We start from the raw sequence: 26928 nt of genomic DNA on the forward strand, positions 1-26928 counted from the left end.
ACCTCTAAAATATACCCTCATATCCTTATTTACAGATGAAAATGGCTTATTATTGGGACTCATAATGATTTTCTTTGGTCTTTTATTGTTTTTGAAACACTGAAGCAGAACATTTTTATTATTAGCTCAGAATGTTCAGCTTCAATTACATCTAATGAGAAAATATTGCCAGATAACTATTATTGTTTTGTTCTTTGGTCATTTTTTTGGAAGGTTTACAATAAATAGATTGGGTAACCAGAATAAATTAAACAACTTAAAGGATATAAATAGAGAAGAGTAAGTTTCAGAGATTCCACTTAGGCGGGGCTCATGCCTGTAATCCCAGCACTGTGGAAGTCTGAGGCAGGAGGGTCACTTGAGCCCAGGAGTTTGAGACTAGCCCGGGCAACATAGTGAGACCTCATCTCTACCAAAGAACTAAAAAAAAAATAGCCAGGTGTGGTGATATGGGCCTGTAGTCTCAGCTATTCAGGAGGCTGAGGCAGTAGGATCGCTTGAGCCCAGAAGTTCCGGGCTGTAGTGAGCTATGATTGTACCACTGCATTCCAGCCTGGGTGGCAGAATAAGGCTCTGTCTGAAAAACAAAGAGAAAAAAGATTCCATTGAGGTCATTAGTTCGTTTATTCTATGTTGATGTTTAGTCCCCATTTGTTTTCATGTTTTGCCTTTAAGTTCTTGAAGTAGTGGCTGGGTGCGGTGGCTCACGCCTGTAATCCCAGCACTATGGGAGGCCTAGGCGGGCAGATCACCTGAGGTCAGGAGCTTGAGACCAGCCTGGCCAACATGGTGAAACTCCGTCTCTACTAAAAATACAAAAGTTACCCGGGTGTGGTGGCACATGCCTGTAATCATAGCCACTCGGGAGGCTGAGGCAGGAGAATCGCTTGAACCTGGGAGGCAGAGGTTGCAGTGAGCCGAGATCATGCCACTGCACTCCAGCCTGAGCGACAGAATGAGACTGTCTCAGAAAAAAAAAAAAAGAAAAGAAATACTGCCACTCTAAGCATATTTTTATCTTATCTTTACATTTAGAACAGAAATATCAAATTGATCTTTTTCTTAAAAAAAAAACACTAATTTCTTCAACTGATTCTTTGGCTGTTGGTTCCACAATAAAAATATCTTTTTTTATAATAAACTCTACTTTATAGGCTTGTTATCCGAAGTGTGGTTCAAGTTCAGCAGCATTGATATCACTTGGGAATTGATGAGACATGCAGAATTTCAGGCCCCACTCCAGACCTGATGAATCTTAATTTGTGTATTAATTTAATTCCCAGGTGGTTCATATGCACATTTGAAAGCTAACAGGGCGTGGTGGCTCATGCCTGTGATCCCAGCACTTTGGAAGGCCAAGGTGAGAGGATTGCTTGAGACCAGGAGTTTGAGACCAGCCTGTGCAACTCAGGGATACCCCCATCTCTACAAAAAATTTTTTAAAAAATTAGCCAGGCATGGCGGTGAACGCTGGTGGTCCCAGCTACTTGGGAGACTGAGGTGGAAGGATCACTTGAGCCTGAGAGGTTGAGGTTGCAGTGAGCTGTGACCGGGCCACTGCCCTCCAGCCTTGGTGGCAGAACAAGACCCTGTTCCCCTCCCCCTGATAAAAGAATGTAATGTCAGTAGCCATATTCGCAGAATTTTAAATTTGAGCCATCTTGGCATGTTAGGTTATTAACAAACTGAGCATCTTGACATTGCCGGTACCTGCCATTGTTCTTTTAACCAGAAAGGAGCTGTTAGGCAGGAACATTTACCATTATGTGAGTTATGTGTGAGTGGCTTCTCTTCTGTTAATCTGTTTGGGGGATCCTTTGCAAAACCACTGGCTGGTACTTTATGGGAAAAAAAAAAAATCAGAAATCAAATTTCTTTTGGAATAAACTGTGCTGTTCTTAGCAGATCTTGTCTGTGTAGAACAAATCATGTCTGTAAAGAATCACGTGGTCAAAAGTTTAATATTTAGTTCTTTTTGGATTTGTCAGAGGACTTAATTGCTTTGTTAGATTGTTCTCTTGTTCTCTTCTTTGGAACAGTGGCTAGGACAAAACACACCACTGGTTAGTGGGAGGGTGGGAGGTGGTTGATCAGCCACGTGCCTCTGAGGCCACAAAGAAGCCTTCACAGGTCATGGTTTCCACTGTCAGTTGGTCATTACATCCTCCTGTTGAAGATTGTGTTTACCAAGCTCATGTGCGCATCGTGAAACACTGTTAGACATTGATTTGAAAACAATAATTTCTTTTATTTTGATTCTGTAGGAACCTAGAAAGATTGTACAATGAATGGTGATTCTCGTGCTGCGGTGGTGACCTCACCACCCCCGACCACAGCCCCTCACAAGGAGAGGTACTTCGACCGGGTAGATGAGAACAACCCAGAGTACTTGAGGGAGAGGAACATGGCACCAGACCTTCGCCAGGACTTCAACATGATGGAGCAAAAGAAGAGGGTGTCCATGATTCTGCAAAGCCCTGTGAGAAGAGAAGTCTTTTCTCTGACCAAATGTCATCTTTCCTTTTCTAATACTTCAGGTCTTATGCCCTGTTGTATGAGTGGCATAGTTCATTGATCTTATCACAAGAAATCAGTGCCTTGAGTATATGTATATGGTTGTTGAAATAATTCAGTTTAGTTCATGTTATCAGACATCATAAATGAAAAATCTTCAGTGTCGTAAAGGATAGGAAGTGTTAATTTCTCCTTTTTACTCTTGTGACTTTTCTAGAGGGTCTTTATGTATTGGAGCAATTTTAAAATTACAATTTAAAATATACCTAGCTTAGGCTGGGTACGTTGGCTCACGCTTGTAATCTCAGCACTTTGGGAGGCCGAGGTGGGTGGATCACTTGAGATCAGAAGTTCGAGACCAGGCTGCCCATCATGGTGAAACCCTGTCTCCATTAAAAATACAAAAATTGGCCAGGCGCGGTGGCTCACACCTGTAATCCCAGCACTTTGGGAGGCCGAGACGGGTGGATCACCAGGTCAGGAGATCGAGACCATCCTGGCTAATGTGGTGAAACCCCGTCTCTATTAAAAATACAAAAAAAAAAAATTAGCTGGGCATGGTGGCGGGCGCCTGTAGTCCCAGCGACTTGGGAGGCTGAGGCAGGAGAATGGCGTGAACCTGGGAGGCGGAGCTTGCATTGAGCTGAGATCGTGCCACTGCACTCTAGCCTGGGCGACAGAGTGAGACTCCGTCTCCAAAAAAAAAAAACCAAAAATTAGCCTGGCATGGTGGCGCATGCCTGTAGTCCCAGCTACTTGGGCGACTGAGGCAGGAGAATCACTTGAACCCAGGAGGCAGAGGTTGCAGTGAGCGGAGCTTGTGCCACTGCACTCCAGCCTGGGCGACAGAGCGAGACTCTGTCTCAAAAAAAACCAAAAAAACCCTAGCTCTGTCCTGGGTATATAGTCGGCCTTAACAGTACCTGCTTATTGATTGATACCTTTAGTTAGAGTCAGCATTTTGAGCCACAGTCATGCCCAACTGTTTTCCAGATTGCACCTTTCAGTCAGGGCGTTGTATCTGCATAGTTTTCTCATGTTGATGCTGCTGCCTTTGTGTGTGCTTCATCCTTTTTTGTCCCTTCTTCTTCTGATTTGTTCTTACTGTGCCCCTTCATATCAGGGGAGTGTCATTTGGCAGAAGTTTATTGATTTTCTTAAAAAAAGAGATGTTGATCGTCTCTTATGTGCTGTTTAAGGAACTGGGGATTTAGCAGTAAACTAGACATACAAGGCTTTCAGTAGATTTTGTTTAGTTGTTGTTACTGAGGTATAACTTAACACGAAGTACACAAATCTTCAGTATATAGCTTGGTGAATTTTGACATAAATGTTGCTTGTGTAACTACCCAGATCAAGTCTCGGACTTTATGTTCTAGTTGAAGGAAATAAACAATAAAGAACAAGTAGAAGGGCAATGCAGAAAGCAGTAGGATGATTAGATTAAGTGTGACTGTGGTCAGAAAGGCCATTCTCAGGAGGGAAGGTTTAATCTGAACTCAATGACAGGAAGGAGCCAGTCTTTCAAGAATCAAGAGCGGGCCGGGTGTGGGTGCTTGGCTGGGCATGGTGGCCCATGACTGTAATCCCAGCACTTTGGGAGGCCAAGGCTGGGGATCACTTGAGCCCAGGAGTTCGAGACCAGCCTGGTGAAACCCCATCTCTACAAAAAATATAAAAATTAGCTGGGCATGGTGGCGTGCCCCTGCAATCCCAGCTACTCAAGAGGCTGAGGTGGGAGGATCACTCAAGCTGAGGCTGCAGTGAGTTGTGATCGTGCCAGTGCACTCTAGCCTGGGTGACAGAGTGAGACCCTGTCTCCAGAAAAAAAAGGGAGAAGTGTTCCTGGCTGAGGAACCAGCTAACATGAAATTCCTAGGATAGGGATGGGCTTGATGAGCCCACACAGGCAGAAGGCAGCCAATGTGGTTCGGCCTGGGAGTGGCAGAGTGAGGTGCAGTGAGGTTGGAGAGAGAGGAGGGAGCAGATCCTGGAAGGCTGTGTATGCTGAGATTGAGAGTTTTCATTGCATTCTGTGTATGGCAGAGTCATTGGAGGGCTGCAGACAGGGAAAGGACAAATAGCATTTTAAAGAAAATTATTCTGGATTTGATTTAGAGAGAAAATTGGCTGGGGCAAGAGAAAAAGCTGTCTTCCAAATGAGAGATCATGGCAGCTTGGGCCAAGGTGGCGTAATAGAGGTAGGAAGAGGTAGATTTGTATGGCTTTCATTTTGAAGGTAGTGTGAATAGGACTTGCTGATGGATGGGGTGGAAGAAGTGAAAGGGAAAGAAAGAATCAGGATAACACCGAGACTTTTGGCTTGAGCAGTTTTCTTACATAAAAACAACAAGAAGCTAAGTAAAAGTGACTCGGGATAGTTGAGAAACCTAGTGTGTGCCAGGCATTGTTCTAGGCACTGGGGATGCAGAGATAAGAGAGTAAAGTTCCTGCCCCCAGGTTGTTTAGAACACAGTAAGCATCAAGGCTGGGTGCGGTGGCTCATACCTGTAGTCCCAGTGCTTTGGGAGGCTGAGATAGGAGGATCACTTGAGCCTAGGAGTTTGAGGCTGCAGTGAGCTATGATTGCACCACTGCACTCCAGCCTGGGGCTTGAGGTTTTGCCAGATGGTTTGGTAGAGTTGGAGATGTTAGCAAGAAAGTGATTACAGTGTAATCGTTACAATGGATCTAAGCCAGTGAGAGAGTTCAGAACAGGGGAGGTGAGCCAAGGTGAGAAGGTGTTAGGGTGATGAATGGATGGAAGAAAGCGTGAGCTGGATGCTAGGAGGGGGTGGTTGCAGGGCACATACTTGGCTTTGGGATTGAAGAGGGGCATGGTTACTAGGAATGAGCAGGTTTTGTGCTGACCATGGATGTGGGAGCCTGAGGTGGGTTGGATGACAGGGTCTTTGGAGGAGAGGAGGTCCGAAAACTGAGAGGTATGGAGGGTCCCAAGCTGAGGCTATGGATATTGAACCAGCAAGAGTTATGATCAAAGTAGCACACACAAGGTCCTTAGGCTAGTGACAGCTGGCTGGAGCCAGACGTTAAGATCCCGATTGGTGGCTCCAGGCCCTCACTCAGGACTAAGCTCAGCTCTGTGCCATGTGTCCTTTCTGCACGTACAGGTCGTCTGAAATGCTGTTTATGCATAGGGCTCCTGTAGTGTGGTTTTCTTCTTTTTGTGTCTTCCTTACCAAGCTTTAAGTTTCTGGATGGCAAGGACCATATTATTTATCAGTATGTATATCTTTAGTGCCTAAAACAGCACCTGGTACTTAGTAGTGTGTGTCGAATTGAGCTTTCACTAGATCTATATGTGGATTTGAAAACCATTGAAATAGATCCTTTGAATTTTCAGACTGAGGGCTCCTGAAGGCAAGGAGCTTGTTTAATTTAGCTTTTGCTTCCCCTGTGACCAGCACTGTCTGTGATGTTCAGGAGATGCCATCTGTATCTCTTACTCTCTTATCTTTTTTTTTTTGAGATGGACTCTCACTCTGTCACCCAGGCTGGAGTGCAGTGGCGTGATCTTGGCTCAATGTAGCACCTCCCGAGTTCAAATGATTCTCCTGCCTCAGCCTCCCGAGTAGCTGGGATTACAAGCGTGCACCACCATACCCAGCTCACCGCAACCTCCTCCCCCTGGGTTCAAGTGATTCTCCTGCCTCAGCCTCCCAAGTGGCTAGGATTACAGGCACGAGCTTCCATGCCCGGCTAACTTTTATATTTTTAGTAGAGACGAGGTTTCACCATGTTGGCCAGGCTGGTCTCGAACTCCTGACCTCAAATGATCCGCCTCCCTTGGTCTCCCAAAGTGCTGGGAGTTACAGGTGGAAGCCACTGCGCCCGACCTATCTTTATTTGCACATATCTCCCTTTCTCTCTCTTTCTCTCTCATTGCATTGTGCTTTGATAACAAAGATGGCTAAATAATCACCATGTTTTGTTTTTTTCCTTTGTTTATTTCTTGCTTGCAGTCAGAGTACCTCTCAGCTTTTCCCTTCCTCATGGATGACTACAAAATATGATCTGCGACATTATTTGTCATGGTTTGGTAAATAGGGGGTCCTCAGAGGGCTCTTGACAGACATTCTATTCTACCCTTAATTAACAGCAATACGTGTATTTGTTGTGTGCTTCCCCCAAGTGATAGGTACTCTTAGACTGTCCCTTGGCAATTTCTTGCAATATGTTTTCAGCTCAAGCAGTGACAAACTAGAAGTAAATTTGATGTGGATTAACATCCAGTGAACTTACATTTTCATAATGGATATCATTTATAATTGTTTGACAAGGTATTTCTTTCTTTCTTTTTTTTTTTTGAGACGGAGTCTTGCTCTGTCACCCAAGCTGGAGTGCAGTGACACGATCTTAGCTCACTGCAAGCTCCGCTTCCCGGGTTCACAAGATTCTCCTGCCTCAGCCTCCCGAGTAGCTGGGACTACAGGCACCCGCCACCACACCCAGCTAATTTTTTGTATTTTTAGTAGAGATGGGGTTTCACCGTGTTAGTCAGCATGGTCTCGATCTCCTGACCTCGTGATCCGCCCGCCTCGGCCTCCCAAAGTGTTGGGATTACAGGCGTGAGCCACTGTGCCTGGCCGATATTTATTTATTTACAGGGTATGTGAAAAAATTATTTTAGTGCAGGTTGGGAATATAAATTATCTGTATTGTTATAATAGTGATTTTCTATTAAAGTCACCATCAATCCAATTGCACTTTTTTTTGCCTGATTTAGTATTATTTGATAAACAATGGATGGTTAGGGTTTTTTCCACATTTAAAAGTCATTTGAGAAGTATTTTGAAGAAAGTACTGCAAAGGATAAAGTAGAATATGAAAAATTACTAATAATTCTATCACTAAGAGGATTACAATGAACATTTTGATGTATTTACTTTTTTTTTTTTTTTTTTTTTTTTTTTTGAGACAAAGTCTTGCTCTGTCGCCCAGGCTGGAGTGCAATGGCACAATCTCGGCTCACTGCAACCTCTGCCTCCTGGGTTCAAGCAATTCTCCTTTCTCAGCCTCCCAAGTAGCTGGGATTACAGATGCCCACCACCACGCCTGGCTAATTTTTTATATTTTTAGTAGAGATGGGGTTTTGCCATGTTGGCCAGGCTGGTCTCAAACTCCTGACCTCAGGTGATCTACCTGCCTTCGCCTCCCAAAGTGCTGGGATTCCAGGCATGAGCCACTGCGCCCAGCCAATGTATTTACTTTTAATCTTTTTCTATGTTTAGGTATGTATTTGCTGTAATAAGGACTGGTTATACTGCTTGATAACATTGTCACTCAAACATATATCAAGAGCAATTTTAGGCCATGTAAGTTTTTTTAGCTTTTCATGTTGAATGCATGCGTAGAATTCCCAGTGTATTTGATCAATCCTCTGTTGATTGAAATGTAGGATGTTTTTCCCTTTTATCAATAATGCTGGAATGAACATCCAAATGAATCAGTCTTTGAGCACTTCCTTCAATGTTTCCTTAAAATAGATTCCTAAGAGTAGAATTCCTGTTCAGAGTTTTAAGCTTTTATTGTATTAAATTACTTTCTAGAAAAGAATGTACCAGTTTATATTCTCAGCAGTAATGTGCGAGAATATCCGTTTGCCTTTCCAGCACTGGATGAAAACAAAAAATTGGTCTATGTGATAGCTGCTCCTGACCCCCTGCCCAAGGAACAGAACATAAATGGTATCTCAGTGTTTTAATATTTTTTATTAGGCTTTCTGTGAAGAACTGGAGTCAATGATACAGGAGCAATTTAAGAAGGGGAAGAACCCCACAGGCCTATTGGCATTACAGCAGATTGCAGATTTTATGACCACGAATGTACCAAATGTCTACCCAGCAGCTCCGCAAGGAGGGATGGCTGCCTTAAACATGAGTGAGTAGTTCCTGATTTTTAATATATGTTCTGTAGTTTTCAGGTAAAATTTCTTGAAGATTGCTCACGTGAAATAAATGGGCATATAACTGTGTAACATAACAGAGTTGAGTATTTTGAAAATTAATGTGTTTTCGTTAGTCATAGTAAAAGATAGGCTGGAATTCTGAAATCATCTTGGATGTTGCAGACTCCTCTTTTCTTAGCCAGTGAGACTTTGTTATTTCCGAGGCAGATCACTTTTTATGTGTCTTCCCAGCCCCTATGTAGATTAAAATAAACTAATGAGAAATAATGCTTGTGGAGTAGCACATCAGTTTTGCCTGGCCAGCATTTCTTACCTAGCCTTCTTCGCTGCTGTGTCCCAACTAGTGAGAAAGAGAATTCTAAAAGAAAAGCCAGAGGAAAAGTACTGGATGGGTGAATGTGAGCAAAGAATGGTCAGCTGTGCAAGAATGGAGCTTTGCCATGGCAACTGAGTTTGTAAATGTTAACATGACAAAGCATCAACTAATCTGAGCCACTGCATATTGTACCTTGGATTAGACTCTGATGGGTCTGGTTGGATAGTCAAATCTGATTGCCCGAAATAAGGTACTGGTTTCTGTTAGATCTGCTGACATTTGCTACTTACCTGTCTGCTCTGTGGTATTCTTAGAAGTTGAATAGCATTCACCAGATCTGATATATATTGTAATTAATGTCTACAGAATATTAAGAATCACATTTAATCCATAGCTCAAACCTCCATCCTGAAATCACATGGCCACCACCAGGAAAGTTTTCATGTGGATTCCGTTTTTTTTGTTGTTACTGTTTTTTTTTTTTGAGACGGAGTCTCGCTCTGTCGCCCAGGCTGGAGTGCAGTGGCGCAATCTCGGCTCACTGCAAGCTCCGCCTCCCGGGTTCACGCCATTCTCCTGCCTCAGCCTCTCCGAGTAGCTGGGACTACAAGCGCCCGCCACAACGCCCGGCTAATTTTTTGTATTTTTAGTAGAGATGGGGTTTCACCGTGGTCTTGATCTCCTGACCTCGTGATTCGCCCGCCTCGGCCTCCCAAAGTGCTGGGATTACAAGCGTGAGCCACCGCCCGGCCTTGTTGTTGTTGTTTTTGAGACGGCGTCTTGCTCTGTCTCCCAGGCTGGAGTGCAGTGGCGTGATCTCAGCTCCCTGCAAACTACCACCTCCCAGGTTCAAGCTGTTCTCCTGCCTCAGCCTCTCGAGTAGCTAAGATTACAGGCACGCACCACCACACCTCGCTAATTTTTGTATTTTTAATAGAGACAGGTTTCGCCATGTTGGCCACGCTAGTCTCAAACTCCTGACCGCAAGTAATCCACTCGCCTCAGCCTCCCTAAATGCTGGGATTACGGACGTGAGCCACCACACCTGGCCCATTTCTTCTGTATTAATTAGCAAGAATGTTCTGTCAGGAGAAACTTCCCTTCAGTTCTTTTGGTTACCTGGTGGTACAGTATAGGAAAGGCAGGATCCTTTTCTGAAATAATAAGTTGGTTTCCAATCGCCCTTCAGTGATGAACAGTTAGTTTTTTTTCTTTTTGTATTATTTGAATTTATGATTTAAACATAGTCAGTGTGTTTCACATCATTGCAGTTATTATGCGGATTTGTTGAGAACTTTCCTTCTGAATGGATGTTGAATTTTGTGAAATGCTTCTTTTCTCTCTGTTAAAATGATCCCTTAGTCTTTCTTCTTTAGTTTGTTATGGTGAATTATGTTTATTGTTTTTTGTTTGTTTGTTTTTTGTATTTATTTATTTGGAGATAAGGTCTTGGCTCTTTCACCCATGCTGGAGTACAGTGGCACAATCACAGCTCACTGGGCTTAAGGGATCCTCCACGCCTGGCTAATTTTTCTCTTTTCTTTTTTCTTTTTTTTTTTTTTGAGACAGAGTCTTGCTCTGTCACCTGGGTTGGAGTGCAGTGGCGCTATCTTGGCTCACTGTAAGCTCCGCCTCCCGGGTTCACGCCATCACGCCATTCTCCTGCCTCAGCCTCCCAAGTAGCTGGGACTACGGGCGCCCGCCACCACGTCTGGCTAATTTTTTGTATTTTTAGTAGAGACAGGGTTTCACCTTGTTAGCCAGGATGGTCTCGATCTCCTGACCTTGTGATCCTCCTGCCTCAGCCTCCCAAAGTGCTGGGATTACAGGCGTGAGCCACTGCGCCCAGCCCATATTGGTTATTTCTATCTCCTTTCTTTCATTAAGTCTGGCTAGAGGTTTATCTTATTATTTGTATTTTATTTTTAATCTTCTCAAAGATTCAACTTTTGCTGTAATCAGAAAGCCTTAAAAACACTTTTCTTCTCTAATGTATACGTTTAATGCTGTAAATTTCCTTTTAAGCACGCTTGACTGCACCCCACAAATTTGGCTATCTTTTTGTTATTGATTTCTAACTTAATTGTGTTAGTATTGGAAAACAGTCGTTATGAAATTGTCTTTGAAGTTTTCAAGACTTTATTGCCTAATGTGGAAGATAAATATCTCAGAACCATTAGTATTTGATTTACATTTGATAAGAAATGTTAATATTTGAGGCTTTTTGGTAAGTCTCGCTTTGTTGCCTTGGCTATTCACAGCTGCGATCATAAGCACTACAGCCTCAAACTCATGGCTTCAAGTGACCCTCCTGCCTTAGCCTTCTGAGTAACTAGGACTACAGGCGTATACCACCGCACCTGGCTGATTTTGTTTTTCTTTATTTCAGGTCTTGGTATGGTGACTCCTGTGAATGATCTTAGAGGATCTGATTCGATTGCATATGACAAAGGAGAGAAGTTATTACGGTGTAAATTGGCAGCATTTTATAGACTAGCAGATCTCTTTGGGTGGTCTCAGCTTATCTACAATCATATCACAGTGAGTATTAAATGGGCTAGTAACTGAAAGATAAATGAAATATTTTGTGTCTGGCACCGCCTCTTTCCATTTAGGAGAAGAGGGAAGCAGGCTGAGCTTCAGTAAGTCTTGGAATACCTGTTCTGATTCCTGACTACAGAGTCTAATAACCGGAGAATCAGCCAGTTTGGGTTAAAAGTTACAGGAACAGCAGTTCTTGAAAATTTCTTTCTTGTGTGCTAACCTAATAAAACAACTAAGTGTTTACCAGATTGTACACAGTTTCTAAAATTATTTTTATGCTTAACCTAAGAATGATGATGTTTTCTTTCTTAGTCTGACCAAAGCCTTCCATCTCTCAAACTTATTTCTTCAGCTACTCCAGTTTTAAGTGTTTTTCAGCGTTATTAGGATCTCTTTTCCTTCATTCTGGGTATCTGCTTTCTCTGGACCAAGTGCTGTTCTAACTGTGGTTGTATCAGTGGACAACATGAGTCCTTCCCTTGTGGACAGTCACTTCTTCATCCCAGTCCATTAGCCTATTCTTCACTCCCTATTTTGTCCATCTTGTATTTCATAGTCCCTCATTTCAGCAACACTCTGCTAATCCTGTACTATCCCTCCCAGCTTCTGAGTAGCCAAATCCTGCTGTGGAAGTCCTCCCACCAGAGCCCATTGCCTTTCTCCGCAGATTCACAACCCAAATCTCAAATGGACCCATGACTTAGCCTAGCAACCATAACTCATCTCTCTTACAACCTTACTAGTATTCAAGCCTTCTCTACTATCTTTGAGACTCCTGACCTCCTTCTTCCACCAAATGACCTCATCATGTCACAGAAAAAATGGGTACCCTTACTGACATTTGTAGCCATTCTGTTCTCTTGACCACCTGTTATAATGTCTTGGCTTCTGCCTGTAGCCAGACTTTGCTCCCCTGGCTTGGAATTCCACCCTTCCTGCCTTCTTCTTTTTTTTTTTTTTTTTTTTTTTTTTTTTTGAGATGGAGTCTCGCTCTGTCACCCAGGCTGGAGTGCAGTGGCGCAATCTCAGCTCACTGCAAGCTCCGCCTCCCGGGTTCACGCCATTCTCCTGCCTCAGCCTCCTGAGTAGCTGGGACTACAGGCTAGTTTTTTTGTATTTTTAGTAGAGACGGGGTTTCACCATGTTAGCCAGGATGGTCTCGATTTCCTGACCTTGTGATCCGCCCGCCTCGGCCTCCCAAAGTGCTGGGATTACAGGCATTTAGCCACCCTGCCCGGCCCCTTCCTGCCTTAGATTCACAGTGCATTGCCAAGGTTCTTCTGTTCCTTCACTCTTTTGTAGAGATAGCTTCTTCCTTTGAATTGCTTCCTTCCTTTGGTTTTAAAACTTGTTCCAGTCTTCTGTTTTTTTCATGTAATTTCTTTTAAAGGATATTTTAAATTGTTAATACAGTGCCTGCTTTTTGTATCAAGTGTACCTTATGCAGATGTCTAAAGAAAAAGTTGTAATTCCACCAATACTTCCATCTCTCTTGAGGCAAGCAGTGTGTGCGCTGTTCAGATTGCTGAAATGTTTCCTGCGTACTCACACACACATAGGTTTTTCTGCACATGGACTCATAACCAGCGGTGCTTCGTTAAGCTCCATTCTGGACTCAGAGGAATGCTAAGCCTCCTGAGGTGACGGTCTGGAGCTCACCTTGTGATTAGTGTGTTGTGCCTCTGGGACTTGATATTGGTCTCTGCCAGAGAGACTGAGTTGCCTTCTATCCATCTGTTCTTGTTTCCGCTTAAATGAACTTTTCAAAATGCAAGCTTTACCATGTCATGCTCTTGTGTGCACACGCTCACTCTGTGTAGAATGTCACCGCTGCTTTATTCCCCTGTAGCAGTTACCCCCATCCATTCTGTATGTTTAGCTGTTGCTGTCCCTCTCTGCCCACAGGAATATAAATTCCATAGGGAGAGCCTCTGTTGTGGTCCCTGCTGTGGCCCCGGGACCCATGGCACAGAGTAGGCATGCAGGAAACTTAGGTGAAAAACTGAATGAAACCTCCGGCTGAACTGAAATTACCTCAGTAAAGTTGTGAACAAGAGCTCGCTGGAACCTTTTGACATTTGATTGGTGGGTCCAGTTAGCCTAGCACAAATGCCAGCTCCCTTCCTGGTGCCTGCAGGGAAATTGCTGGCCTCTGTCATCTAATTATACTTGACAGAATGCCCTGGTGGAGATTTAGTGCTAAATTGTTGCCTGAAGATTAGTGCCATGAAAATGTTACAGCTGTGATCGGAAATGTAATCCCTAACTGTAATAACAGCTTCACGTTCTTTGCAGGTTTTAAAATGCTGTTTGCCTAGTCCTATTTTGAATGCTGATTAAATAAGTTTGAATTGGTTAAATTGTTTGTTTTCTCCTTCTTTAATTGTTTAAGAATTGGCAAAATTTAAAAAGTGTTTTCTCTTCTGTAAATTATCTCCATGGGGCTTAATACCGAGTAAAAAGAACTGCAAGTTACCTAAAATGTTTCCTATGTCTTATAAACTAGAACTAGAGAATCTTTAAGGAAGAAAGGTTTTGGTTTATTTTGCTTTACTATTATGGCACCCATTTCTTATTTACAATCTAGGTATGGTACAGACGCTTAACAGAAAAGCAAATACTAACAGTATCAACAAAAAGTGACAGCAGGTCATTCTGCCCTTTCTTTGAAAGAGGGTCATAGGGATTTTCTGCTAAAGGGATTTAAAATTGCTAACAGGTGTTAGAAGATTGGAGATGATTGTCTGAAATAGATCTTTAAGATTGCATTGGATTTGGAGAAGTGTTTGTGGGGGCTTGGAGGAGGGGGGACAAGACAGGATGGCCCAGTTAGCACAGTGGACTGGGCTTCCTCTCTCGGTGGCACTTAGCTTATGGCTTGGCCTGCCCATCCTGATGTCAGTGGAATGCTGTCAAGGCTTCACACCTGCAGAACCTGGCAGGTGCTTGTTCAACTCCATTCTGGATTCCAGAGAATGCTAAGCCTCTGAGGTGATGGTCTGGACCCACCTTTGTGACCAGTGCCCTGTGCTTCAGGGACGTGATAGTAGTCTCCTCTGGAGGTACTGAATTGGGTACTGCATTGGTCTGCAACAGGAGAGTCTCATTCTTCATACACAGAGAAGGGGCAGTACATGTGTGGGAAGAGACACAGGGAGAGCAGTGCTGGTCTGACGGGGAGGGACCACTGCAGAGGAAACTGACTTCAAAATGTCCTTCTCTATTTTTACTTGATGTTTGTAATTTTGCACTTTCTCCTTTTTGCTTTAGGTTCAGAGAATTGAATGTTTTAAGCCTTTAAAAATTAAAATATGTATTAATCTGTTAGTTAAGCTTACAGTTGGAAATAAATCTTAAGTAAAAGAAGGAAACATTATTATATTAACTACAGCATTACTATTATTATTATTTTTGAGACAGGGTCTCACTCTGTCACCCAGGCTGGAGTGCAGTGGTGGAATCTCGGCTCACTGTAACCTCTACCACCTCGGTTCAAGTGATCCTCCTGCCTCAGCCTCCCAAGTAGCTGGAACAGGCATGTGCCACCATGCACAGGTGTGCACCACCATGCCACTGGCTGATTTTAGTATTTTTAGTAGAGATGGGGTTTCACCATGTTGGCCAGGCTGGTCTCAAACTCGTGGCCTCAAGTGATCCGCCTGCCTTGGCCTCCCAAAGTGCTGGGATTACAGGGTGTGATCCAGGCCACTGTGCCTGGCCCAGCATTATTTGTAATAATGAAATTATTATTATTATTATTATTATTATTTTAGGCAGAGTCTCACTCTGTGGCCCAGGCTGGAGTGCAGTGGCATGATCTTGGCTCACTGCAACCTCTACCTTCTGAGTTCAGGCAATTCTGCTGCCTCAGCCTCCCAAGTAGCAGGGATTACAGGCACCTGCCACCACACCCAGCTAATTTTTTTGTATTTTTACTAGAGACGGGGTTTCACCATGTTGGCCAGGCTGGTTTTGAACTCCTGACCTCAAGTGATCCACCCACCTCAGCCTCCCAAAGTGCTAGGGTTAAAGGCGTGAGTCACTGCACCCAGCCAATAATGAAAAATTTTAAGAGTCCTTAAGTATTCAGCAGTAGATAGGAAATGGCTCAGTTATTCAACACCAATTTGAGAAAATGTTGTATACTATGAAAAACAATTACAAAGATCATGTAGAACAAGTGAAACATGAAAAATGAAAGGTATCAGAAATGAGAAAATATGAAATGTATACTGTTTACAGCTATATGAAATATGTACATATATATGGAGAGAGAGACAAAAGAAAAATGACTGACAAAAACGGTTGTGTAATACTTTTTAAATGTGGAACCTGACAGCATGCTTCTAAAATTTAGATGAAGAGCGGAAGGCCAAGAATAGCTAAGACACTCCTGAAGAACAGCTAGGCAAGGAGATTTTTCCTACCAGATGTCAAACTTAATATAAAGTGGTGGCAATTAATGTAGTGTCCTTTGGGTAAAGGAAGATGCAGAGGGATCAGTAGGGCCAAATTGCATGCATTGAAACAGACATGCCGTAGTCGCCATTGCAGCTCAGCGGGGTGGGGGACAGACTTGGCAATGATGGGTGCTGGGATGCTTGGGTAGAAAAGTCACAAGTGGAAATAATTATGTGAGACTTCTATACTATACATAATCACAAAGCAATCCCAGTGAATTAAAGATTAAATGTGAAATGTAATACTTTAACAATTTTAGGACTAATGTAGGTGAAAATCACTGGCCTTGAACCTCTGGCCTAAGGAAAGATGTCTTATGACACAAAAATCACTTATCATAAAAGAAAAGATGGATAAATTTGTCTACATTTAAAGTAAATAAAATTTTTCCTTATTAAAAGATACCATAGGCCAGGCGTGGTGGCTCACGCCTGTAATCCCAGCATTTTGGGAGGCTGAGGTGGGTGGATCACCTGATGTCAGGAGTTCGAGACCAGCCTGGCCAACATGATGAAAACCCATCTCTACCAAAAAATACAAAAAAATTAGCCAGGCATGGTGGTGTGCCTGTAGTCCCAGCTGCTGGGGAGGCCGAGGCAGGGGAATTGCTTGAACCCTAGAGGCAGAGGTTGCAGTGAGCTGAGATTGTGCCACCGCACTCCAGCCTGGGTGGCAGAGTGAGACCCTGTCTCAAAAAAAAGATAAAAGATACCATAAAGACAGTAATAATAAAAGCCGCAACCTGGAAGGTTTGTCCCACATGTAGCCAACAGAAATTAATATCTGGGGCTGGGTGCGGTGGCTCACGCCTGTAATTTCTGCACTTTGGGAGACCAAGGTGGGCACATCACTTGAAGCCAGGAGTTTGAGACCAGTGTGGCCAACATGTGAAACTCCATCTCTGCTAAAAATGCAAAATTAGCCAGGTGTGGTGGTGCCCACCTGTAATCCCAGCTACTGGGAGGCTGAGACAGGAATCACTTGAACTTGGGAGGTGAAGGTTGCAGTGAGCTGAAATTGTGCCACTGCACTCCAGCCTGGGTGACACAGTGAGACTCCGTCTCAAAAAAAAAAAAAAAAAAAAAAAAATATCTGGAATAGATAACTGTCAGTAAGAAAAAGACAAACCGGTATAAAATGGACAAAAGCCAAGAAAGGAATTTCATGGAAGGGGAGATAAGAATGCCTTATAAAAATATGAAAAGTTACTGAAATCATTTAGTCATCAGGAAATTACAAATTCATATCACAATGAAATGTCATTTTATAGACATCAGATTTTTTTTGTTTGTTTGAGACAGAGTCTCACCCTGTCACCCAGGCTAGAGTCAGTGGCATGATCTCCGCTCACTGCAAGCTCTGCCTCCCAGGTTCACGCCATTCTCCTGTCTCAGCCTCCTGAGTAGCTGGGAGTACAGTCGCCCGCCACCACACCTGGCTAATTTTTTTTGTATTTTTAGTAGAGACGGGGTTTCACCATTTTAGCCAGGATGGTCTCCATTTCCTGACCTTGTGATCCTCCCTTCTCGCCCTCCCAAAGTGCTGGGATTACAGGCATGAGCCACCATGCCCGGCCACTAGAATTATTGTATTTCTTAAGCTAATTGATAGATACATGGATGTTTGATTTATTATTATACTTACGTTGTCTTATATCTTCTAAATACCCTTGTATGTGTGTTTTTAAAATAAAGGCTTTTAAAAGAAGCAAAACAAAAAAAATCTGAAACTTAATCTTTTCTTATTTTCATCCTTAATTTTCTTAATTCCAACCAGTACATACAGAGATCCCTTGTTTTATGTTTTGTTTTGACTGAGCTTAGCAATTAGACAACTGCTTGCTTTTGTGTTAAATAGTTAAACAGGTCAGCATGGGCTGGATGCAGTGACTCCCGCCTGTAATCCCAACACTTTTGGAGGCCAAGGCAGGAGGATCACTTGAGCTCAAAAGTTTGGGACCAGCTTGGGCAACATACTGAAACCCTGTCTCTATTTAAAAAAAAAAAAGGTCAGCATGCTTTTTAAGATAAAGGAGGCTGGGCACGGTGGCTCACGCCTGTAATCCCAGCATTTTTGGAGGCCAGAAAAAGTGGGTGCATCACTTGAGGCCAGGAGTTTGAGACCAGCCTGGCCGACATGGTGAAACCCCGTCTCTACTAAAAATGCAGAAATTATCTGGGCATAGTGTGCCTGTAATCCAGCTACTCAGAGGCTGAGAGGCAGGAGAATTGCTTGAACCCGGGAGGCAAAGGTTGCAGTGAGCTGAGATCGTGCCTCTGCACTCCAGCCTGGGTGACAGAGTGAGCTTTGTCTCAAAAAAAGAAAAAAAAAAAAGATAAAGGAGCTGACTTTAGGAAATAGAAAGCAGGGCTGACTCAGCATTGCAAAGAAGTGGGTCATAGGGATTTATAGAGACTGGGTGTTGTAGTTCACTATCCATGTAAATGACCCCTAGCAATGATTTAGTGTTGCTGCTCCCACTGCCACTAATGATGGTAATAATGGGTAGATGCCGTTTATTGCGAGCTTTATTGTAGACACAGGCTCTTCCATCCCCACTTAGTCATGAGGAAAACAGGAGCTCAGGGTGCCCAGAACACCATAGCCAGTTCTTGGCAGAGCTAGGATTTGAACTTAAGTCTTATCTGACTTTGGATTTTGTGCTCTTAACCCTGTTATGCTCTACAGAGACAATCAGGTGAGTTTAGCCTACAGATCATATAAGGGGAGACAGGATAGATATAGATGTCTGAAAATTAAATTGTAGAAGGGGGTTAGAATTTGTTCTGTGTCATATACTAGAGGCAGTGGTGACAAACACAGGAAAACAGATTTCTTCTCAGTGCTAGAAAGAACGTTTTAATCCTTAAGTCTCTCCAGCATCTGTTTATCACAGTGCTTCAGCGCCCATGACATGGTGGGCTCTCAGTGAGTAGGTGGTCATTTCTTTCCTGAATGAATAAATGAGGGAGGCTGGGGTAAGCATCTTCATCACTGAAACTAAAACAAGCAGACCCTGGGTATGCTTCTGTTTGGGCCACCACAGAAGAAATCACTATATGGGTTAGGAAGCTGGACTAAATACCTTAGGTCCTTTTCAGCCAACACTCAGCTCCACCTATCTGACCCTAGTTAGGATTCTGGGTTCCTTAACCCAGTAGTAAATGTATTTGAACTTAATCTTTAGGAAACCTTTTGAACCTATACCAAAATCATTATAAAAGCTAGATTGAATTTTTTTTTTAATTTTTTTTTTTTCTTTGAGACAGAGTCTCGCTCTGTCTCCCAGGCTGGAATGCATTGGCATGATCTCGGCTCACTGCAAGCTCCACCTCCTGGGTTCACGCCATTCTCCCGCCTCAGCCCCCGAGTAGCTGGGACTGCAGGCACCCGCCACCACGCCTAGCTAATTTTGTTTTTGTATTTTTAGTAGAGATGAGGTTTCACCGTGTTAGCCAGGATGGTCTCGATCTCCTGACCTCGTGATCCGCCCGCCTCGGCCTCCCAAAGTGCTTGGATTACAGGCGTGAGCCACTGCTCCCAGCCTAATTTTGTTTCTTAGTAGAGACAGGGTTTCTCCATGTTGGTCAGGCTGGTCTCGAACTCCCAACCTCGGGTGATCCACCCGCCTCAGCCTCCCAAAGTGCTGGGATTACAAGCGTGAGCCGCCACGCCTGGCTTAGATTGAATATTTTTGAGGGCAGGTCTCTTCTTTTTTACTGCTGTATTCCTAGTGTCTAGCATATGCTTGATGCATAGTGTAAACCAAATCTGCATTGAATTAATTACTGGGAGAGAAAAACATATTGTGGAAGAGGCAAACCAATGAAGGCAATGAGGATGTGGTGTAGTAGAGACTTAAGAAATGGATTATGCTAGGCACAGTGGCTCACACCTGTAATCCTAGCATTTTGAGAGGCTGAGGCAGGAGGATTGCTTGAGCTCAGGAGTTCAAGACCAGCCTGGGCAACTTAGTGAGACCCCATCTCTACCAAAATAAAAATTAAAAAAATAGCCAGGCTTAATGACTTGTGCCTGTAGTCCCAGCTACTCAGCAGGCTGAGATGTGTGGATCGCTTGAGCCAGGAGGTTGAGGCTGCAGTGAGCATGATCGCGCCACTGCATTACAGCCTGGGTAACAGAGTGAGACCCCCATCTCAAAACAAACAAACAAACAAAAAAACGGATCAAGTAGTAAGGATACAAGTTGGTTTTAATTATTTTTTTTATTGTTTATTTATTTTATTTATTTTTTTGAGACAGGGTCTTGTCTGTCACCCAGGCTAGAGTACAGTGGCACGATCATGACTCACTGCAACCTCTGCCTCCTGGGTTCCAAGTGATTCTCGTGCCTCAGCCACCTGAGTGTCTGGGACTACAGGCGCCTGCTACCACACACGGCTAAGTTGTCTATTTTATTTATTTTTTTTAGTAGAGGCGGGGTTTTGCCATGTTGACCAGGCTGGTCCCAAACTCCTGTCCTCAAGTGATCCACCCGTCTTTGCCTCCCAAAGTGCTGGGATTAGAGGCTTGAGCCACAGTGCCCAGCCTAGGTGTTAAGTATTTTTAAAAATTCATTTTGTCAGTGCCTACTGCAGCAAGGAAAAAAAAAAGGACATTCTGTTTGACTTTTTAAAAGTAAGTTTTGGTGCACAGTGGCTCCTGCCTGTAATCCCAGCACTTTGAGAGACCAAGGAAGGTGGATCAGTTGAGCCCAGGAGTTTTTGAGACCAGCCTGGCCAGCATGGCGAAACCCTGTCTCTATACAAAATATAAAAATTAGCTGGTCATGGTGTTGTGAGCTTATAGTCCCAGCTACTTGGGAGGCTGAGGTGGGAGGATCACTTGAGCCTGGGAGGCAGAAGTTGCAGTGAGCCGTGATCACGCCACTGCACTCCAGCCTGGGCAACAGAGTGAGACCCTGTCTCAAAAAAAAAAAAAAAAAAACATGTAAGTTTTGATTTTCATTATCATATCCCTGAGGAGTGACACCTTTTTGCCTTTGACACTAGTAGCCACCAGAAAGTGCAATAGAGTAACCCAGCAGTAATTTATTGACCTGTCAGAAGGCTAGTGTGGAACTGTTTTTTCCCTCTGTAAAGTCAATTATCGTGAACGTGAGCAAGAAGCACTTTATATACATGATAAATTAGTACAATAGAATAACAGAAAGCTTCCAGTACCCCTTGGCTTGGTGACAGGCGTTGTGAATGGACGCTTCCCTGCATAGTTCACTCAGTTTTCTGAACAAACCTGTGAGTTTGTAGCCTGAAAGAGATGCAAATCATTTCACTTGGATCTTTGAGCTAATTCAGTCATTTTCCCCACAGACCAGAGTGAACTCCGAGCAGGAACACTTCCTTATTGTCCCTTTTGGACTTCTTTACAGTGAAGTGACTGCATCCAGTTTGGTAAGAATGTCCCTCTCTTTGGCAGCTTGTATGTGCAGGTCGTGTTAGGTCATTCAGCATCTTCAGATCAGCCAAATATATAAAACCCAAGAAACAAGAAAGAGCCTATGTTTTATGTGATGTGTTCAGTTAGAGAAAAACGTTTGAGAGAAGTTACAAATATTGTAACCTTGAGTTTGAATAGTTTCTAGTTAGGGTAATTTGAAGTCCTCTTGGGCTGGGGTGCGGTGGCTCACGCCTATAATTCCAGTACTTAAGTTCGAGACCAGCCTGGCCAACATGGCGATACCCCAGCTCTACAAAAAAATACAAAAATTAGCTGGGCATGGTGGTGCGTGCCTGTAGTCCCAGCCACCTGGGAGGCTGAGGTGGGAGGATTGTTTGAACCTGGGAGGTGGAGGCTGCAGTAAGCCGAGGTCGCACCACTGCACTCCAGCCAGGGCGACAGAGCCAGACTCTACCAAAAAAAAAAGAAAAGAAAAATGAAGTCCTCTTGGTATTTTAAATTTTTATTTTTTCATTTTCAGGTTAAGATCAATCTACAAGGAGATATAGTAGATCGTGGAAGCACTAATCTGGGAGTAAATCAAGCCGGCTTCACCTTACACTCTGCAATTTATGCTGCACGCCCGGACGTGAAGTGCGTTGTGCACATTCACACTCCAGCAGGGGCTGCGGTGAGTGGCTGCCCTGGTAGCATCTCAAGTTTTAAAGCTGCTTAGTGAAAGGCACTGCACGTTTCCTCTGAATTGCCCTTCCTTGTTGTTTGTAGTCAGTAAAACTAATTTTGTTGAATATAAAAAAAATGGTGTACCACTAAGTTTGACTTTCTTAAAATAATTTTTTTTCCTTTTAAGGGGTCCATATATCCCATTTAATTTTGAAAAACATGTAATAAGTCTGAAAATGCCTATTAGATTTAACAATTGGCTGGGCATGGTGGCTCATGCCTGTAATCACACTACTTTGGGATGCTGAGGCAGGAGGATTGCTGAGCCCAGGAGTTGGAGACCAGCCTGGACAACATAGTGAGACCCCATCTGTACAAAAAAAAATTAAAAAATTAACCAGTGTGGTGCATGCCTGTACTCCCAGCTACTTGGGAGGCTGGGGTGGGAAGATTTTGAGCCAAGGAGGTTGAGGTTTCAGTGAGCTATGGTTGTACCTCTGAAGTCTAGCCTGGGTGACAGAATAAGACCTTGTCTCAAAAAAATAAAATAACAGTAAACAAAACAAAATCATAGAGACTTGAGGGAGAGGTAAGATTTCAGGGTGTTGAAGACTGTGGGGAAGTGCAAAATGACAGCAGTAAGCAGGCACCTCGTTCGAGAAGAATGGGAAAAGAAGGAGAGGAGAAGCTGGGGTGGTGGGTGGAGGGTGCTGGTGGGCTCAGGGAAGGGTGTTTGGGGTGTGGGAGACTTGAACGTGAGGACAGTCTGTGGGGACGAGCTGGTGAAAGGGAGAGGTCGAGGCCTAGAAACCAAGCTGTCCAGCTCCCCGCAGCCAACCAGCAGGACCCAAGCTGGATTGCGACGGGGAGAAGAAAAGTCGCGGCTGGGAGAGGAGACACAGGCAGTGCAGGTTGTTACGAGGCTTAGCTTCCAAGCTGCTCAGGAACCCTCCTCCTCAGCTGTGCAGCAAGCCTTGCCCCTTCTGGTGTGAATGGGCCACCCTGACAAAGCCCTAGACCCCTCCGTATGAAAGTGCATGTGCAGGCTATCTGCTCAGTGTCATGTGAAAGCACAGTACTTGAGAAGTATGCTTTTTATCACCAATTTTATATAAGGACTTTTGGGGTTTATTGTACAACAGATGCTGTATTTTTTTTTTTTTTTTTTTTTTTTTTTTTTTTTTTGAGACGGAGTCGCTCTGTCGTCCAGGCTGGAGTGCAGTGGCGTGATCTCGGCTCGCTGCAAGCTTGGTCTCCCGGGTTCACGCCATTCTCCTGCCTCAGCCTCTCAAGTAGCTGGGACTACAGGCGCCCGCCACCTCGCCTGGCTAATTTTTTGTATTTTTAGTAGATACGGGGTTTCACTGTGTTAGCCAGGATGGTCTTGATCACCTGACCTCGTGATCCACCCGCTTCGGCCTCCCAGCGTGCTGGGATTACAGGCGTGAGCCACTGCACCTGGCCCAGTAATGCTGTATTTTAATTGATCTTGGTTTTTTTTTTGGAGATGGAGTCTTGCTGTCACGCAGGCCGAATTGCAGTGGCGCACTCTCAGCTCAGTGCAACCTCTGTCCCTCGGGTTCAAGCAGTTCTCTTGTCTCAGCCTCCCAAGTAGCTGGGACTACAGGTGCACACCACCATGCCCGGCTAATTTTTGTATTTTTAGTCAAGATGGGGTTTCATCATGTTGGCCCGGCTGGTCTCGAACTCCTGACCTCAAGTGATCTGCCCACCTTGGCCTCCCAAAGTGCTGGGATTACAGGCATGAGCCGCCACGCCTGACCTGATCGTGATGTTTTACTGTCATGTATGTTGGATTATTTGAACATTACCTCTGGTTTGTTTCACTTGGAACATATGGTTCTTCTGTCAACATCGTGGTTTTAGTAGATACATCATTGTGTGAATGATGTGATTTTTTTTTTCCTGAAAGAATGCATGTCACTCCAGCCATTAAAATGTTTATGGATTTTAAAGAACTATTAAAGGTACCTTTGACAGTATGGTTATGAACAGATATCATGTAACGTGTTTTTGTTTGTTTTTTTGAGACAGGATCTTACCCTGTCTCCCAGGCTGGAGTGCAGTGGCACGATCTTGGCTCACTGCAACTTCCATCTCCTGGGTTCAAATGATTCTCCCACCTCAGCCTCCTGAGTAGCTGGGACTACAGGTGCGTGCCACTGCACCTGGCTAATGTTTGTATTTTTTGGTAGAGACGGGCTTTCACCATGTTGACCAGGCTGGTCTCGAACTCCTGGCTTCAAGTGATCTGCCCACCTTGGCTCCCAAATGACTGGGTTTATGGGCATGAGCCACTGTGCCCAGCCTGTTTTTAAAATTATCAAAATAATTTTGCTTGGTAAGGAAATTTCTTCTTGTATGAGAGCTGATACTTTGGAAGGAGTTAAATGTAGTATTGTCTTTTTAGGTTAACTTTTCTCTATGGAATTGATAAAGATAGTTTTTGAATCTTTGGAGCCTATTACTTTAGGGTCATAATGTTGCTGTCTATAGGTCTTGTCTTTAGAAGACCTTAAAAAATGGCATATTCTGAGGCCACTCTGGGGAATTTTAGGAAACATAAGGACTTTATGAACACTTAGATTTTTCTCTTTGAGAGTCAATTTTACTTAAATACATGTAGAGAAATTATATAAGAAATTATATATATAAATTGTATATATGTAATTATATTATATATACACAAACTTGTATAAATTTGCTTTCACCTAATTTTTAGGTGTTTCAATGTTATCTACAACCTAAGATAAAAAGTACATAAAAACTTTAGTGCACTTGGAAAACCTCCTCCTTTTTTTTTTTTTTTTTAAGAGATGAGGGTCTCATATGTTGCCCAGGCTGGCTTTGAATTCCTGGGTTCAGGATTCCTCCTACCTGAGCCTCTAGAGTAGCCTCTTGACTACAGGGGCATGCCATCACATCTGGCTAATTTAAAAATATTATTTGTAGGCCGGGCGCGGTGGCTCACGCTTGTAATCCCAGCACTTTGGGAGGCCGAGGCGGGCGGATCACGAGGTCAGGAGATCGAGACCAAGGTGAAACCCCGTCTCTACTAAAAAAAAATACAAAAAATTAGCCGGGCGCGGTGGCGGGCGCCTGTAGTCCCAGCTACTCGGAGAGGCTGAGGCAGGAGAATGGCGTGAACCCGGGAGGCGGAGCTTGCAGTGAGCCGAGATTGCGCCACTGCACTCTAGCCTGGGCGACAGAGCGAGACTCCGTCTCAAAAAAAAAAAAAAAAAAAAAATATTATTTGTAGAGGCGGGGGTCTCCCTTTGTTGCCCAGGCTGACCTCGAACTTCTGGGCTCAAGTGATCCGCCTGCCTTAGCCTCTTGAGTGTTGGAATTACAGGTGTGAGCCACCATACCTGACCGGAAGCCTTCTTTTGAAATGCACTGAGTCCTCAGAGGAGTCTGTGGTCTGCTCCTTGCACTAAATGCAGTGCTCATTGTATAATTAAATCCAGGTTTACATAGCACTTATAGTCAGTGGGAAAAGTCTAGAAAGATGTGGATTTTCTTTTGAGGCTCTCCCAGTTTAGGGGTAGTTTTGTTTTTAGGTGTGAATTGTTAGCACTGGAAATCAAGTTTGTCTTAAGTTCGTAGATTGATTTTCAAGAAGAGAACAAAAACATTTCCCTTCCCATTTTATTTCTGTGAGGAAAGCATTTACCATATCATCAGTCATTGTGTAACTCCAGCTTTTCCTTCTTCATGGCGACCATTTGGTCTCTAGGTCTCTGCAATGAAATGTGGCCTCTTGCCAATCTCCCCGGAGGCGCTTTCCCTTGGAGAAGTGGCTTATCATGACTACCATGGCATTCTGGTTGATGAAGAGGAAAAAGTTTTGATTCAGAAAAATCTGGGGCCTAAAAGCAAGGTCAGTAGGCATCTAATCTGGTATTTAAATTACAGCAGAAAGAAGAATAAAGCAAAGGACCAGTCTTCCTGCCCAGCTCCATAGAGCATTCGTGCTTCTCCTCAGGTTCTTATTCTCCGGAACCATGGGCTCGTGTCAGTTGGAGAGAGTGTTGAGGAGGCCTTCTATTACATCCATAACCTTGTGGTTGCCTGTGAGATCCAGGTAGGGGACAGCCATTCCAATCACTCTGCAGTTTATTTGGATGTGTCTGGGGTTCACATAGATTTTTTTTTTGATACTTATGAGTAGGAGAGGAGTCTTTGAGCAATCTCTTTGCCAAAGATAAGCTCATGGATTTAGGACTTGATCAGGACAAATGCTGTTTCACTGATTGAAGTTGGCAAAGGATTACTGGGCTTTTCATTTCTATTTTTAAAATTTTCAAATATGTCAGTCACTACCGTTTATGGAGTACTGGTGTGTACAGGCCTGGCATCAGGTGCTTAGTGGGTGTCATCTCATACGTGATGTCACGTGACCCCCACAGTACTCTTTGAAAAAGCAGGTATAAAGAAGTAGAGACTCAGAGACTTGCCTGCAGCTTACAGCTGTGAGTTTCCCTCCGCTCTGTCAGCCCTTAGTTCACGTTCTCCCCTCTGCTTCTTGACTTATGTCTGTGGTGTAGTGAGGTCCCAAGTCCTTTGTAGGATCCTGAAAGGTGCTGTGTTTTCTCATTTCTCTGCCAACTTTGGTGCCCAATATTTTTGTCATGCTAAAGAAATACTTCTGAAAGTAACCTTGGGATCAGTCTATCACTATCCGTTCTACATTTTTTATTCTTACACTCTAGAGATTTGGTTTCTTTTGAAACCTGCATTTTTATTCAAGTCATCTGACCCTCTTGATCTCAGTAAGGAACTCAAGCCATGCTGTGTGTGTTTTGGAAAAGGTTCGAACTCTGGCCAGTGCAGGAGGACCAGACAACTTGGTCCTGCTGAATCCTGAGAAGTACAAAGCCAAGTCCCGTTCCCCAGGGTCTCCGGTAGGGGAAGGCACTGGATCGCCTCCCAAGTGGCAGATTGGTGAGCAGGAATTTGAAGCCCTCATGCGGATGCTCGATAATCTGGTAAGAATGGTGCCACCACTTGATGATAAACCTTTTGTTCTAAAAGTGCCAGTGTTGGTGTTCTTATAGCAAGT

General features: G+C 43.8%; 1 protein-coding gene across 25 annotated transcripts in view; it reads left to right on the top strand.

The window, feature by feature from the left end:
* ADD1 (adducin 1) overlaps nt 1–26928 on the top strand; it is a 92704-nt gene that overhangs the window by 34963 nt on the left and 30813 nt on the right. For 22 of the 25 annotated variants that reach the window (XM_055245554.2, XM_055245548.2, XM_055245555.2 and 19 more), the window contains exons 2-9: nt 2265–2479; nt 8253–8415; nt 11149–11300; nt 21095–21175; nt 21703–21852; nt 25603–25746; nt 25852–25950; nt 26678–26854. In XM_055245554.2, coding sequence (XP_055101529.1) covers nt 2285–2479; nt 8253–8415; nt 11149–11300; nt 21095–21175; nt 21703–21852; nt 25603–25746; nt 25852–25950; nt 26678–26854 — 1161 coding nt within the window. In that variant the 5' untranslated portion in view covers nt 2265–2284. Of the gene's footprint in view, nt 1–1280; nt 1361–2264; nt 2480–8252; nt 8416–11148; nt 11301–21094; nt 21176–21702; nt 21853–25602; nt 25747–25851; nt 25951–26677; nt 26855–26928 lie in introns of those variants that run through there. The other 3 variants (XM_063619672.1, XM_063619675.1, XM_063619683.1) reach the window with 2 other exon arrangements.

This window comes from Symphalangus syndactylus, chromosome 16 (assembly GCF_028878055.3).
Source record: "Symphalangus syndactylus isolate Jambi chromosome 16, NHGRI_mSymSyn1-v2.1_pri, whole genome shotgun sequence".
In the NCBI taxonomy this organism is placed as follows: Eukaryota; Metazoa; Chordata; class Mammalia; order Primates; family Hylobatidae; genus Symphalangus; species Symphalangus syndactylus.